Source organism: Amia ocellicauda, chromosome 8, assembly GCF_036373705.1.
Source record: "Amia ocellicauda isolate fAmiCal2 chromosome 8, fAmiCal2.hap1, whole genome shotgun sequence".
Classification (NCBI taxonomy): Eukaryota; Metazoa; Chordata; class Actinopteri; order Amiiformes; family Amiidae; genus Amia; species Amia ocellicauda.
In genome coordinates, this window is record NC_089857.1 from 29,755,722 (window position 1) to 29,773,632 (window position 17,911).

The window sequence follows — 17,911 nt, forward strand, 5'->3', positions numbered from 1 at the left end:
ATGGAAGTTTGGACAGCTGATCCTGCTTTCATTGTATAATAATGCCTCCTTGTGGGCAGAAGACCGCAACAAAAGGCCCCTTATAGCCTGAATACCCCCAAATAATACATTGCAAGGACTGTCATGTTTCTCAAAGAAATAAAATGTTTTCCTCTTAGAAAAGGAGCAGTCAAGCATGATGTTAAATATGGCTCATCCTTTTTCAGATTTAAAGCCAAAACACACAGTGTGACAACGAAATGGGGCATGAGAACAAAAGTACATTTGAAGCTCCCTTGAATCAACCCTTAGTTTAGCGACTCCTGTACTTAATTTTTAGAAGAGCTATTGAAGGTTAGAGAAGGTAATTTGGATTTATATCTCTGAGATTTGTACTTTTGGTTCTTCTCCCTGTCTGTAATGTTTCAAACTCTTATTCTTATTGTTGTTGTTGCAGCATTTTTTTAAGTTGTCATGGCAGTTGCCTGTATACACAGAGCAGGTAACATGTGCTGTTGCACTGTGACCTTTCCCATACGGCCCCCTCAAAGGATCGCCACTCTGCCCTGGAGGGATACCCTCGTAAGGGTATTGCAGTCCGTGTTTCTGTTACCATCGCATCCAAAGCACATTCATTCCTGGTTCAAAATTTATTTCACTGTAACTTTCTTATTTTGCTTTTGGTACATTAAAATAATAAGGTATACAAATGTTATGAAATATAAATATACATTCAAATGCATAAAACTTATGGCGGAAAGTACAGGGAACAATCAACATCGTACATAGTCTATTTCCATGCCAATCCAGCTGGGTGGCAATCTCTGTTATCTGAAAATCAATCTCTGTGTCTCCATCTGCCCTCATTCTGGCAGGTCACGTCTTATTCCTCCATGATAACCATTATTCTCTGAAGGACTGATAGATTAACATCTCAATGAATAAATGGAAAACAGACTTTAAATCAATGAAATTTAGATATATAAGCAGTTCTTTCAGTCATATTTCTTCTTAATTATATGCTGGTATGCCCTTTTTTGCATCTGACATACCCATGGTAGGGTCTAAATGGGATTCCAGAGTGAACAAGACTCTAGAATGCTTGAATACTATACTGTTGCCTAGAAAAAAAAGTTTTGGCTTCTATTTGCACTAATGCAACTTTGATTTCACATTCTTGCAATGTTTTCTACATTATTTAAAGCCACAATTATAAGTGCAAATTTGCACATGGTATATATGGTCAGATATTTTTTTCATTAGAAGCAGGAGCCGTGCCTAAAGAGAAGATATCTTCTCTACGCCCTGTAAGGTTTTAAATATTCATGAAATTAACCCCAAAGTCATGAGGGCCAGGAACATTTTCTAGAAAGCGTGTACGTTTTCTTTAATATCAAATTGTCTTGGTTACATAAGGGCATAAAATTGGTTGTAAGCATTATGCCTGCAACAAATAATAATAACAATAATGATTGTGTGTTTGAAATTATTTATCTTAATTTATGCATTGATTTGTAAATTGGTTGCATGTAAAATAATGTATTATTGCACATGTATGTTGTGTATGTATATATGGAAACACATTGTTTAACTTTTTCTTGTAAATCGAAATTCTTGGATTATGTCATTTTTTTAAATATTAGACAGGCAAAGGTTCAAGACTAGAAAAGGAAACCACATCAGTCAATCACATTTTATTTATCAAGAAACATTTTCTAGCTGAGCACCATCTCAAAGTGTGTTGTGCTATAATGGCCCTGAACATGAAAATAAATAAGTCGATTATTTTCCCTTTCCAAATGGATAGACCTCCCTATGGTTTAAAAAGCAGAGTGGTCTCTCCCTAGTGTTTGAATGTACTGTTTGCGCTACACAGACTCAAAGATTATTTTGGTAGAATGAACCCATGAACCTGGGGTAAGCCATTGCCACTTTGTGATTCAATGCCTTGTTTTCACAGTATGAAGATCCCAAAGTCAGCCTCCTTCCCTCTGCACACTCCTTACTCTACCGGCCAAGAGCTGGAGCCCCCTCCACACCTGGAGCCCTTCCTCCACGAGCATGAGCTTCACGAGGATGAGCTGCTGCCCCCCATGCTGCTCCCCGACAGCCTGGACCTCCTGGAGAAGGTGGACCGCAAGCTGAAAAAGAAGCGGAGGAACAAGCAGAAGAAGCAGCGCCTCCGCCAGTTCAACGACCTGTGGGTCCGCATTGAGGAAAGGTAAACATCCAGAGGGAAGGGCTTGTGCCACTCCACTAAAGATGAAAAAGTACCCCATTGAAATATCACAAGTGGTTGTTCCTAAAGCACAGCATGCCATAAGTGTAGTGTTTGTATCAGGATGGCGAGAAAGCAAAAACCCCAAAGCATAGACGCAGATTTTGTGTACTGTTCTGAACTTATTGCGATTCTTTTTAAGGTATTTTTTCAGACACCTTATGGAAGATGAGTTACATGGTTTTACAAACACTAATTCAGTGTTGTACATGTACACAAAGTTACAAGGGTCACAAAAAAATAACATAAAGAATACAACAAGTTAAATAGAGGTAACTGAGATAACATGAATTATGAAAATTGAAAATCTAGAATCCCTGTGTTTATCACGTTAGAATATTGTGCTGTTTTATATGTGTGTAGCTGATGGTTCTTTTGAAGAAGAATTGAACTCTGTAAGAGGATTTCTTAATCGGTTTCTTAATAGTACTAAACCTACTGTTCTGCATACCACATCTTTACTGGGGTCCTTCCAATTACTCAGACTAAAGTACTGACTTGATCCTCAGATATCACTTTTCATTTTCAAATCACAGCACTGACTCTCTGTTATCTGTGTGATCCAGATCTGCTCCCACAGGAATACTAGAGGCTACAACCCATCACCTCACATCATATTTTTACTAATTCAATATGTAGCTTCCTGCGATCACACCATTTTGAGGTTTTGTCTAAACTAGTTTAGTTGTACAGGTTTGTGAAACTGAACTTGCACACTCAAGGTCACAGCACACTCACTCAAGGAGTTGGTTACAACAATAAAAGTGTAAATCACAAAGCCCTTAAGTTGAATTGATTGTCCTTTGGGAACAAATTAGAAATAAGCACTCAGTACAGTACCAAAAAAAAGGGATTTTGCTTGCTGATATTTTCTGGTGAAATCTCAGTTATATGCTTGTGCATGAAATGGCTCCACAAAAATATAAAACTGATGATGTTTAGAAGTATATTGAGAAAAACTAGAGTAAATTAGAGAATAGAGATTCAAATTCCAAAAAAACAATTGACCTCCCTTCCCTTCAGCTTTTATTAATGTTAAGGAAATCAATCAGGCATATTGTAAATAGCTGTTCAGGTTGAATTTATATATATAAAAAAAGATCTTTACATCCATGCCAAAGAATAGCTGACTTGAGATTGATGTTTCTTACCCCTATGGTGGAATAAAATGTAATTTTCCAATACATTATATATATATGCTATTATTGTTTTAGTAATTACAAACAAAACATTCTTACTATTAATTTTAATGATTTGATGTTATATTCACTTTAACACGGAAATGTCCGGCAGTGAATGTTTTATTTTAAGATAGTTGATCATATAAATACTTATTTTTTGTAATTTTATAACTTACTTTCAGCTTCTGTGTAATGTCACTCCAACATAAACAATTACAGGGTTTTAGTGGATGACTAATGCTTGAGTATTACTTTACAGATTGTAAATAGATTCATTACCAATAAAAGTAATTGCAATTCATATCTGATTACAATATTAAGTTCTAGAGCACACAGCAAGGATTTACTATTGTTTACATAATGTTTTCTACAGTAATTCTGTTTTTCGTGTTTGTTCACGTTTCAGAGTAGAAAGTAGTAGTAGTAGGTTTATATGTTTTGTGAAATTCCAAGGCTGGCTGAAAACCATGTATCCAGGTATTTTCATTCAAAGAAAACCTCTCTTGAGACAGGATGCATCCCAGTGGTATCAGACTTTATCTATAAAAATAAAGTTGTGGTGCTTTCTCCAAAGACCTGCAGCATCAAGATATGTAGCTGGGAGGCAAACAGAATTATTAACAGAGATGTCAGAAATCTGAGTCAAAGAGGGAAAGTATCTCCTCATTTCTGTTTAAAAGATCTATGAATGTGATTGTGATTAGGAAATTCAGGCTGAGAACAATAGCAAAAAGTTATTTTAAATTGTAACAAGTGGCTGGCATCAAAAGTTTGACTTGCATCTTCTTAAGAATTATGCTGTGGACACAGATGTACAGAGCATATGTTTTTACAACTGAAAATATTGAAGCAATTCATTTGACAGCAGATGTTCCTGTTTGTTTAATTCTGTGTCCAGAATGTGTCTCCTCATCTATTTTAACATATTTAGTTATTTCTTCAGAGACCTATATCTGCATATATATTATAACAAGCACAGTCTTGGAGTAGGTCCCAGGAACACATAGCAGCCAATTCTTTTGGATAAAGGTGTCAGGCAAACAAAATATTACTACTACTACTACTACTACTACTACTACTACTACTACTACTACTACTACTACTACTACTATATTGCAATCAAAAGTGAGTATGGTACCTAAACTCTTCCAAATAAAATAAATTGCAAGCTGCAAACATGTTACCAGGTGATGGTACAAAATAAACATATATATTTTTCTTTCATTCATTGTTTCTTATTTTAGGTTTTTGTAGTCAAAACATTTATTCAAATATGCGTTACAGTTCCTTCCAGCTCAAGAATATATAGTAACTTTTTTGTTATACTTATGTGGTGCTACATGCTGACACATCATTCTCTGTTACGGCTGATTTTACTGGCAGAGAATAAGGCCTTCTGATGCAGGTTAAACAAAAATAAACACGCTTACAGTTTGGGAACTTCAAAAATAGCAGGAGAAAAATGAATAACCGCTCCGAGTTTAACTTCTAAAATTAGCGGAAAGTCTAGGGGTATATCCAGAACCTGTAGCCAAGACCAATCAATGAAAAGTAAATATTATTAATGAAAAGCATATGCCTGTGATGAACGTGAACGTTTGGATTTCATGCTGATTAAATATGCAAGTTAATTTCAGGTTCAGGTCAGCCATTGCAGCAGCAGCATACCACCCAGCTGACTTATTTTCATTTGTTGGTTTTAACGAACTTGCATCCAGTTATTTCACTTGCCCCTCGGACAGATCAACTTGTTCTTCTTGAATTTTGATCAACTTAATCTTATCTGCAATTGGGCCTTTGTGCCTTTGTCACTGGCCAGTCATCACGTAGAAACCTGTCAGTATGTTTTGACTGGCGCTCTTCCAATCATAACTGCGCTGGTTTGGAAGTGCAGACATCAAAAGCCCTAGCTGAAATGATTTAATGTTAATTCTCAGCAGGCTCGGTGGATTGACTGAGGCCTACTCTCTCGTATTCATCTGCCATCCCTCTCCCAGGTCTTTAGCACTAGAGCCAGCTGGCAGATTTCCACTCCCTGACAAAGTCTCCTGCTGCACACTCTTATGTCTGTGTAAACCTCATTTAATTGGTCGCGGCTCTCTTGAAGGTAGCCTTTTGCTTCAAGCACATTATTATTTCCATTATTTTCTTCTTTAAAAAAGAAAAAAAGGAAAAAGTGCAGCCCCTTCTCCAAGTGGTTTAGGAAGAGAGCTTGGTTTCATGGCAAAGACCCCATAAGAATGTTTGTGAGTAGTCCTGTTTGGCAGATAAGATTCAATTTGATGATTTCCAGAAAGAGTTCAAGTAATTTGGGGGAGGGGTCACGTTTTGCTCCTTTTTAAAGTGATGAACAAAATACATAGAAGATCATTTCAAAATCATTACACTCACATTTAGGGAGAAAATATTGAATTGGTCTGCTGTCCTCTTTAGCTACCATCACATCTATTTGTAGTGGAGATGAGATCAACAATGTTGAACAATGGCATTGCAGCCAACTCCTGGTGCAGAACATTTATCAGGAAGTCCCAGGAGGTGGGTTTATCCTGGCATTTAAGCGTGGAAAGGAGGAGGAAGGACCACACATGCAAAACAGGGTTCATATCTCCTGGTTGTTCAGAGAGACACACAGCAGTTGTTCTATTGTGATGTGGAAAGTGGTTTGTTCAATTGGTTGGGCAGGGGCAGTGGGCTGCAAAAATCCCTTCAATTCCACATGATAAATCAACATCCTTGCTTCCTGGTCCACACCATGATGTCATGTTCATAGCCAGACACTGTGTTCACCGCTTATTGAGGTGGTGTAGTGTAGTGTCGTGTGCATGCAGGACACAATGGTGAAAACACAATCGAGCAAAGCGCATTTCCTTTTGCACAAGTATCCACAGTGAAATCAAGTGTTAACCCTATCATGAGTGCTACTTATACTTCATGTATAAGAAACGTTAGAAAGTTTACAAACAAGAGGAGGCCATTCGACCCATCGTGCTTGTTTGGTGTCCATTAATAACTAAGTGATCCAAGGATCCTAGCCAGTCTTAATATTAAATGTACCAAAATTTTCAACTTCCACCACATCACTGGGGAGTTTGTTCCAGATTGTGACAACTCTCTGTGTGAAGAAGTTTCTCCTGTTTTTCCGTTTTGACTGTAAAGTTTAATGTTTACATACATAAAACCTAAATCAAATTGCATCGAAACCTGGAGAAACTACAGAATTGATATAAGAAACCCTTATAAATTATACCAAGGTAAAACCACAGTAAAGTAAAAAAGCTATGTGAAATCATTGTAAAGAATGAAGGAAGCCTGTGGAATGTACCTGTGTCGAATGATCATGAGAGAACAGCCAAATTACCATGCAAAGTTATTGTGGTTAACGCTTAGAAGGGAAGTTGCTGCATAACTTTTAACAACCACAAAAAAGAACATATCAGATACCTGCCCGCCAGCTTTGTTAATTTATATCTAATCGGTAATTTGTCCCGTTTTGTCTTTCAGCACCACAGTTGTACCTCCTCCTCCTCCTCCACTGGTCCGCATTATAAATGGATACATCACAGTCCAGCCCCATCGTCAGGGTTATGGGAGATCCAATCACATCAGGACATCTGCAGATTCGGCCTGCACTTCTACTTTGTCGTTGCTTTCTCTAATGTTGACATTGTCTGCTCAGATATTGACGTTGCAGCTGTACTAGACTGCAAGCTCTGGCTACCTTCCTGTTCGGTGCTGCTTCTCAGAGGATGGATGGATGGATTTTTAAGGCAAAACCATCTGACTTGAATTAATGGCTGGTTTGGCAAGGACATAATGGAAGCACGCACATGGTTCTTTTCACCTACTCCAGGAGGCCTTTTCTGCTACCCATTAATTTATTCTTCTCTTCTTGAAGAATTGCTTTTTCTATCCCATAATACTATGGGAATTGTATATATCTACTGTATCATAGATGTAATTTAGAAATATAAAAAAAAAATGAAATGGACTTTTTTCTTTTGGTTTGTAAAAATAATAATAAATACATTATATTTTTGTGGGTAATACAGACACTAATCACCACTCTAATAGACTATTTTCCTATTCTAGATTGATGGAAAACATTTATGATATATCTTGTGGATGTGAGAATAAGTCAGTCAGCTTGTGTCTTGGTTATTGTTTTTGTTCAGATGTGTTCTTGTTTAAATGTTTAAAATTAGAGGTTATTCATTTAATTTATTTAACTATATAGTCATAGATAATCTAAAGTGTTTTGACTAAGGCAGTCCTAATTGCAATGTGTACAAACAAATAAAAAATAATGTGTCTTTTAGAAGTTAATGGCATAAGTATAGCATCCACTAAATCAGGTTGATCTTGTATTTCCTTGTTCAGGCTATGTGAAACAAACCGGCCTCTAGGCCTTATGTTCCAGTATGAGAGGAATGTAATGTTCTGCCACACTGTTATAAAAATAATAAAACAAGGTATATCTAAATCAGAAATTAAGTAAAAAGCAAGTGTTTAAAAAAAACAACATGGAAACAAAATATTAAATACACTTACATATATTCCTGACTCCCTTGTCACTTTTGCATAATGTTGCAATGTTGGAGTGCGGCTGTTAATGATTTTACAAACCTCTCAACTGCCACCCTACAAACAGTACATCACTGACCCGTATCACTAGCTCTGACTTGCACACTATTCGTATTTCTGTTACAAAGCTTACGCCCCTCCCTTCTCTAGTCATAATAATAATCTGTGGGTATTATTTGGTGTTTTGGATACATTCTGCACTTTTATGACTTGTCTTTTTAATTATAGCCATGCTGCACGACTTCCGTTCAGCAAAGGACTGAAAGGAAGAGAAAATAAGAAAATAAAATCTTCATTACAGTTTGTCTGGTTATAATTGCAGTGATCAAGTCTGTTATTGACAGTTGTTTTTCTTTACTGCAAGCACTTCTATGACTTCAAGGATTTGTAATCGGAAACACGAGTCACTTTCGAGTCAATGCTGTGGACAAAGCAGTTGATAACCAAGCATCAGTACTTTCATAGAAGTATTGAGAGTAGTGGTTGAAATGGACCAAACGTTATATTTATAAAGCATTCATAATTGTACTCCAGAATGTGGACTTTTCGTAAAATAACATGTTTTAAAGAGAGTGAGGTGCTTAATACACTATTCATGGTATATCAGCCTTGGTTTATACAATTCCTAAATCCAAGTTTTGCTTTTTTGTCCACTGTTTGTGGACGTACCCCTATCCATTGACTGAGATGCCAAAGACAGTAAATTGTCTCATTTAAACCATGCAAAATACACAAGCATTATAATATACTTCAGAATTAAAAAGCAAGCAAATACAAAACCATGGTATGACAACCAAATGTAATTTATTCAAATATGATTCTTCAGCAAAATGGCATTGTGTCATCCAGTATCACACATGAAGAGGCATCATTTCCACAGTCGCATTCCTTCCATATATAGTGTGGCTGCATAATGGATGTGAAATTACTGAAACATTTATCCAGTTAATTGCTGGGTAAATAATGACAATAAACCTCTGCATAACAAGGTAATTCATATAGGAAATGGGGGGAAAAAAGTCAGTTTGGTATTCCTAGTTTGAAAGCAAAATATTTTTTTTAAAGCACATGTGAATGTAGGCAATCCAGACTCCAATGAAATGTATCAAACCAAAGACAATATAGGAGGACAGGATGCTCAAGCAATGTTTAAAAGCAGTTATTTGTGTATACAGCTACAATTACTTGAGGATAATCTAATATATTACGTGTTACAGAGGTGTCTCTTCTCTATAAGGAAGGAAACCTGCATTTCCCTTTAATTCTGTCAATAATGATGCAGTGTAAAACTTCTAAATGACACTTGATTTCCTATATAGCCTTGGTTTCTGAAGGTCTTGTAAGCAAATGCATTTGAAACCTTTGCCCTTTGACTGTGTGTACTGGATTAAAAAAAAAAAAAAAAAAAAAAACAGAATTGCATTGATTTCAACTTACATCCAACAAGTCCCTCTGAAGAATTGAAAGATGCAGAAAACTTAAATTACATTTTTGTAAGCGATACAAAAAGCTCTGTACCCTGTAAACTTCCATAACCACCATATAAACAATTATATTAAATGACCGTATATATTTTAGGTGCTCATTTGTGCTAATTTTTTGTATAATTGAAAGGAAGCTATAAAATGTGCTTTATTACAGCACTCTGGGACTGGACTTGTGCACCACTGCTCTGGGAATACAATATTTGTAGTACAAGAGTGTTTCAATTAAAACACAATTGATTGTAAATGATGGTAAACAATTGATTGTCTCTTTCTGCTGTGGGATGACACAGTTCTCACCCTTGCAAATTTGTTTGCACAAAGACAGTCTTTTATAACAGAAGTCCCAGCTGTGCTCATCAGTGGATTACATTTTGAAATGGCCATTGCAGAGCAAGTGCAAGTGCAGGAGTAGGGAGCTGAATGCTGGATGAAATATAGCCATGATCCCACTGCCTTAACTAGGATGGCAATGGGAATAGCTACCATTTACATCTGAAATAGATGACTCTAAAAGGGTTTCTGCACCTTGGGCTCAGATCACCTTCAGACTGAAGAGCTGTGTAAAAATATATATTCCACACACCCTATATGTATTTTCATCAGTCATAACATATAACGTCATTCATATATATATATATAATTGAGCTAATCATTACACAAAGGACACATTTAAATTCATTTTTGACTTACTCTTTATTATTTATGTTTTATAATTTTATTTTATTAATTTTCCTACACTAGGCACCCATTTCAAAGGACATATTGTAGTGAGCAGAATGCTTTAAAAGCAGTTACATTTGGCTAGTTTCCAACTGAAGGTGTCAGTGGTTTTGGGGAATTAATTGAAATACCTTACACAATTATCTGCCTTGTTGCAAAAGGTATATTTTTGTGTTTTTTTCTTCTTTCTTTCTTTCTTTCTTTCTTTCTTTCTTTCTTTCTTTCTTAATATCTAAGTTGAGGGTTCTATATTAAAAATTGTGATGACTGAAGATACATTCTGCAGTCTAGGTAGCATTATTTTGAAACTACATTTCGTATGACAGTTTTATGATTTTATGTTTATATTCTTAGACTTGGTCTCCAGAGCATTCAAGCTGGAACACTGTTTAAGGTGGTAGCCCAGTTTTATGAAAAGTACTAAAGAACTGAGGCTGTCAGTGCTGGAAATTAAAAAATAATATGAGATCATTTTTTATGTTATACATAGGATTAAATCAGTCAGTATAAGTTTGTGTAAGCAGGTGGGATTTTTTGGTTGTTTGTTTAGAGGCATTAGCTATTGCTTTGCAAAAATGTTTAAAACTATAGGAAAAGTCAGACAGCTTGGTTTTAATGGTTATTATACAACTCTGTAGCTTCATGTATGTGCTTTCATCCAGTTTAACAGAGCAAACCTCCCTGAAGTAGAGAATACTGGTGACACCTAGTGGAAATTTCATCATAACTACAAGAAAAGATGCAAACACACTTTCATTTAATCAGTATTGCTCGTGAAACTTTATCTATATTTCAATGATATTTTTGCTTCAAAACTGATTCAGTGTTAACAAAAAATGAGATTTCACTAGATTAAGGCATAGGGGTGTAAAAAATATTTCTGAGATGCAAGATTTATATTCTTAAAATGTTTTGTGATGTTATATATATATAAGGACATATGGAAAGATGTATGCTTGGAATAATAAGAAGAGATAGACAAATAAATGAATGGATCCAGAACAAAGGAAATAATATGATATAATTGAAAGAGTGAAAAAGTTAAAATGGCAATGGGACACATTACATGAAGAACAGAACAAAGATGGGCAAAGGAAGCTACCAAATGAATCTCAAGAGATGAAAAAATACCTAGAAGATGACCACATAAATGATGAGAAGATTAAATAATCAACTTTGCAGGAGTGACATGGAAAAGGGAAGCTGTAGATCGAAGCAAGTGGAAACATCTTGGGGAGGCCTGCATCCAGCAGTGGATTGATATAGGCTGATGGTGATGTTGTACATATATATAAATTAATGATTCTTAAGATATATGACCTCAGTGTTAAGATTTATTTTTGTTATAATGTTCTTATGAAGACAACAAAGTAATTATGGATCTTATATCATGGAACATTTTATATGAATCACAACAAAAAAGAAGGAAACCTATCCCTGTTTAAGTTATGTATGTTTGAACTAAGCATCTCTGCACTTAAATAAAACTTGGACACATTTGGGCCTTTCTAACTTTTTTTTAGCATTCATTACAATGAATAGCTGTGCTGTCTAAGATCAAAAATTCAAATGTGTTAACTAGTTACACATAGGTGGGGTGAAAACCAAAAGACAATGAGCCCACCATTTTTGTGTCTTATGTTTTCCCTACTATATACACTCACCTAAAGGATTATTAGGAACACCTGTTCAATTTCTCATGAATGCAATTATCTAACCAACCAATCACATGGCAGTTGCTTCAATGTATTTAGGGGTGTGGTCCTGGTCAAGACAATCTCCTGAACTCCAAACTGAATGTCTGAATGGGAAAGAAAGGTGATTTAAGCCATTTTGAGCGTGGCATGGTTGTTGGTGCCAGACGGGCCGGTCTGAGTATTTCACAATCTGCTCAGTTACTGGGATTTTCACACACAACCATTTCGAGGGTTTACAAAGAATGGTGTGAAAAGGGAAAACATCCAGTATGCGGCAGTCCTGTGGGCGAAAATGCCTTGTTGATGCTAGAGGTCAGAGGAGAATGGGCCGACTGATTCAAGCTGATAGAAGAGCAACTTTGACTGAAATAACCGCTCGTTACAACCGAGGTATGCAGCAAAGCATTTGTGAAGCCACAACACGTACAACCTTGTGGCGGATGGGCTACAACAGCAGAAGACCCCACCGGGTACCACTCATCTCCACTACAAATAGGAAAAAGAGGCTACAATTTGCACAAGCTCACCAAAATTGGACAGTTGAAGACTGGAAAAATGTTGCCTGGTCTGATGAGTCTCGATTTCTGTTGAGACATTCAGATGGTAGAGTCAGAATTTGGCGTAAACAGAATGAGAACATGGATCCATCATGCCTTGTTACCACTGTGCAGGCTGGTGGTGGTGGTGTAATGGTGTGGGGGATGTTTTCTTGGCACACTTTAGGCCCCTTAGTGCCAATTGGGCATCGTTTAAATGCCACGGCCTACCTGAGCATTGTTTCTGACCATGTCCATCCCTTTATGACCACCATGTACCCATCCTCTGATGGCTACTTCCAGCAGGATAATGCACCATGTCACAAAGGTCGAATCATTTCAAATTGGTTTCTTGAACATGACAATGAGTTCACTGTACTAAACTGGCCCCCAGAGTCACCAGATCTCAACCCAATAGAGCATCTTTGGGATGTGGTGGAACGGGAGCTTCGTGCCCTGGATGTGCATCCCACAAATCTCCATCAACTGCAAGATGCTATCCTATCAATATGGGCCAACATTTCTAAAGAATGCTTTCAGCACCTTGTTGAATCAATGCCACGTAGAATTAAGGCAGTTCTGAAGGCGAAAGGGGGTCAAACACAGTATTAGTATGGTGTTCCTAATAATCCTTTAGGTGAGTGTATTTGTAAATTGATTATTTTATGGGACTCTTTTATTCATTTAAACCCTAAATGCCCATTAGAAACAGGGTCTCCTGCAATACATATCAGTTCCCTGTGGTATTGTGTGTGCTTAAACAATTTACTTAAAATATAAGATTGAAAACTGCTACAATATAAGATAACATATACAGTATAATGCTTTATTTTTCCAAATAATATTTTCTGAAGCATTAAGTGCTTGCACACCATCCAGATGAGACACAGATCTCAAATAAAGGCAGAATTATAGGTAATGATAATGACTATAACTCCTGTGCAAGATGTTTTTGCAGATGTGAGTTTGCCAACATTAAACAGACTGATGCCTTTGATTTATGTGGATCTGCATATATGTGAAACCTAGAAACATCTGTCATGAGGCATTTAAACAAGGAGATAAGGCATCTTTTCAATTATTTGGTGCTATTGCATTACATATTAATACATGTTGAAGATTCTCCCCATAGAAACATTTAAGCGCTGTGTTAACAAGGGAACTTTTGTCCTTATGTTTGTCATTCAAGAGTTTAGAGCATCAATAACAAAATAAACAGCTGCACAAGCTGCTGGCAGACTGACGTTTGGTTGCACTTTAAAGGAGTTTATGTCATCTAAATCTTTCAGTTATTTTGTTATTTGAAAACTTAATTGTGTAACACAATATTCTACAGGGACTATTCTCTGAGATACTCTGTTTTTGTTCTGCATTAATGTGTTGTTTTCTTTTCTTTCTTTCTTCAAAGACTTCTCCAAACGGTTTAAACAGGAGACGAATAAGTGAGAAAATGAATTACTGAAATTAAAGGTCCTCTGTTAATATACCCATATGTTAGCTACTAGCACTGACTCATGAAAATCTTTCTTAGTGTTTTCAGTCTTCCAGAACAAGTTCTGTCCAAAAGAATAAGCAAAATATTTTGTTTGTTAAAATTTTTTGGCTGGGCTTGTATGTTTGTTCTGCAACATTGTGTTTATATTGCTGAAACACATTTGAAATGAAAGGAAGTATATTCATCTTTCATATGGAAAATATGTCTCTGAAACAAGGATGAATATCTGTTTAGTCCTTTGAAAATGTGTGCAGCACTCTTTTTGTAAGCATTTTTCCTACAAGACAGCAGAATGTTATTTGTTTTCTTGGGGGGGATGGTGGAGGTGGTACTGAAAGGGGGTGGGGGTGGATATACAGAAAGAAAACAGTGAAATGCAATCCCTGTTCTTAATTATAATTAGGAACTATGATTGAACTCAACAATAGAATTGCTGAACTGGTCTACTACAGTACTGGACTGAAACCAAACCTCAGAGGAGCATAAGAGTGAGTTATTTTTCACACTAATTTTAGGATTTTAGGCCCATGTGAGTTATTCACCTTTCCTCACTATTGAAATATGATTTTAAAGTGCATCCTGAGAACTGACCTTATCCAGCATTATAAGTACATCTGTCAACAGACTACAAGCATGTGCCACATTTACAAAAATAACACTGTACGTAATACCTGTAACTGAAGCAGTAGCAGAAGCAGCCTATATCAGTGCACTGATGGATGAAGACCTCCCTAAGACACTTGTTTCTATCTACAGCTGACCTAACAAGACCAAGCAAGGTCTTTCTACAATGGGCCTATATTCCATAAAATGTATTAAAATAGTCACTGATTTGATTTGATTTGATGTCCAACCTAACAAGATTTTGATATCCATTGCACTTCAAGAAAGTTCCCAGGCAAGCAATGCAAATCTCTCAGAGCTAAATCTATCCTAATAAGGAAGATGGGGAAGTGGTAGGGATGTTCCTATTCTGACAGTAGTTCTAACTTCACAAAGTGTGTAAAGTGATTAACATGCCATATTATCAGAATATAAATAACTACACACCATCAATGCCATAAACCAGCCCAAATAAAACAGTTATGATTATAATGGATGAAATGGATCAAAACTATTCTGGTCATTTTAGCTCTGCGTAAAAGTTATTTTAGGCTACCGGTCAGAGAGTGCATCATAAAGATGGGAAATATGACCAACAGGGATTTGGAAAGAACTGGAGGCAGCATGGGTGTCCTGCCAAAACTGCCCAGTGGCTGTTGGCAGCAATGCTGTCCCATTTTTGGTGAGCAATTTTCCACATAAATGCTGCTAGGAAAAGAGTTAGTCTTTAGAGTAGAGAGTTATTTTAAGGGTGCCTTTTTGTCATTCTACATAATGTTTTCATGTTTGTCTTATTATTTTAAAACTTCCATGCCCATTTTTCCTCTGTGGCAGGACTATTGGGAATTTCTGCCAGGTCCAAATAGACCCTCTACATTGATAAATATCTGAGTATTTGTCTTGTAATTGTATTTTAAACTAAAAACATACAAAAAAAGACCTTCAAATTAACAATTGTCTGCTACTTTATAGACATGACAACACAGTAGGCCATCACGCTATTAGCTGATATTATGGCATTAATATATATGCAAACCAAATATATTACCAGGTATTTTTAATGTTTTTCAGAAAAATAAAATGTATAAATGTGAATATATTGATTTATAAAATCCCTTTAATAGAATATTACAAATATATGTATTAACATATGTAGTTGGTTTCACAGATCTAGATTTGCACTAGGCTTGGGCAGCCCAGTGTTATTTTTGGTAGGTTTGGCCGTTAGATTATAGCTAATCAAGATCATGCTGGTATTGTTTAAGAAAGTGTACATGTGTTAAACCAATAATGTTTTAGAAAGAATATTGTAAATACATTTAATGTACAGAAAAATACAATTTTCTAAGTGAAACGTATTTACTTTCTGTATAGGCTGGTCTTGTAGCCATAGTCCTGGGGTAGCAATGTGTCTTCTTCTTTTGTTCAAAGTGAGCCCTTAATTGTCTAATTTGAGAGTGAACTAGTAATTTGCTTTAATTAGACCTTTTTTAAGTTGGTGGTTTCAGGTTGCCTATTTTTAAACAATTTAATTTAGTAACTTAGGTTTCAGTTTGAACAAGATCAGAAAAATATGAAAACATCCTGGATTCAAGTGATCTGGAACCATGGTCCTGTACATTCTCAGTCCTCCAGGTTTGACAGCTGTCTACGGTTAGTGGGTAAATATCATAACTAAGACCATAATTAGTTCAATTAAGTTATTTAAAGCTCAACTGGAATGACAATCAGAAGACCCGGTGACTGCCTGGAACCACCATTGAAGATCCCTGGTGTACGCTAAAAGAACCGTCAAATAAATAAAAACCATTTTTGTCACCACAAATTAACTAAGAACATGCACAGTTCCTTATCTACTTTACATAGTTATGTGTCAAAGTGCAGCACAGAAACTGTTTCTTGTAAGAGCAGTATGCGGTGTGGCGGGAGTATGAGCTGATCTCTGCAAGGCAAAATCATAAGTGCAATATGGTCACGATAGTGCAGAAAATTTAAATATGAATAAATGCATCAACTGAGTGGAATTCAAGCTTTTAATTTAATGAAACATTTAATATGTTCATTTCTGGAACCCAACTAAAGAACACTAATCTAAATATACCTGCTTCAGAGTGCCACACATTTGTAGCAGCCTTTACAGTATGTCTTCTGTGTAAAAGTATTAAATGTGGACAAAAAAGCTTGGTTTAAATGACTACATCTTCAAATATTTCTATCTGTCTTTATGATAGGAATTGTGAATACCTTACTGATTAGTTCTGTGTTTAAACAGGAATCTTCTATGCAGAGAACCAGTGAAGTTTTGTGCAATTTCTGTTGAAGTGTTTTAACTACCACTTATCAATACTATCAGTTTGTGATTAATGTTTCTCTTAAGGTTTTGCCATGCCTAGATTGATGTCATTATCTTGTGGCTGAAATCAAAAGATCTAAAACACATGATGGACTTCTTTTCATGCTTAAGCACAATGTTCACATTTTAAGTGTTGTGACAGGTTTGGAAGCTTAAACACGTTGGAGCCAATCCATGAATGTCACTTTCTCCAAAAAGTACGAGCATTGGCTCCAACTCTAGCTTTCATCTCCCATTGCTGATGGATATTCTCAGAGCGGACACTTAATGAGTGACGAATGCTTTCGAAAAAAAATCTCACTCCATTCTCTAATTTACACATGCTCTTCATTTGCAAAGCCACATGTTTGTCAACAGCTGCCCATTAGCTCTAGCACAATTTAGTTTCAGAATTACTCACTCAGCAAGCTCAGAACAACTGCAGGCGCCAATATCAATTTCCAGAAGGGGTTGAAACAAAATGCTGACTTTTTTTTTTTAATTGCACAAGAAAGGACCTGTATGGAAACCATTTAAATTCTTTATCTGTTTTCAGAATAGAAGCTGATCATGCAGCAAAACTGCCCAGACAAAGTGCCATCATAGTTACTATATGGCCATAATTCTTTCCCTATGGATAGATGACGGACAAGTTTGCACAATTTAAATCATTAGTGTTTAAATGGGGAAACATACCTTTTGTTATTACAGGTGTGGTGAAATCTCCTGGCCCAGCCTTTAGTTTTTTCCACACTTAATAAATAACAATTCTCTCCTGCCTCCTCATCACAGATACTCACTGTCTACAGCTCATGTATAGCACTGCTTGCCTGATTTTTGTTTGTGTGTTTTCATTTATCTGCCTTGCTTCTCCCATGCATCTCCTTAACATTATCCTCCTCCTCACTCTTCAACGTCCCTTCCGGTAATGAACCTAGACACAGACTAGTGCTGCATTACTTACTAAAGTGTGCAGATGCTATTAAAGGGAACTCTATTCAACCTCACTGTGTGCTGGGTGA

The 17,911-nt window shown here is 36.3% G+C and overlaps 1 protein-coding gene across 1 annotated transcript in view; it reads left to right on the forward strand.

Moving 5' to 3' along the window:
* Positions 1-7,991, forward strand: part of trabd2a (TraB domain containing 2A) — a 72,174-nt gene extending 64,183 nt beyond the window's left edge. The window contains exons 6-7 of the mRNA XM_066710968.1: positions 1,940-2,200; positions 6,940-7,991. Coding sequence (XP_066567065.1) covers positions 1,940-2,200; positions 6,940-7,138 — 460 coding nt within the window. The 3' untranslated portion in view covers positions 7,139-7,991. The remainder of the gene's footprint in view (positions 1-1,939; positions 2,201-6,939) is intronic.
* Positions 7,992-17,911: the final 9,920 nt, after the last annotated feature.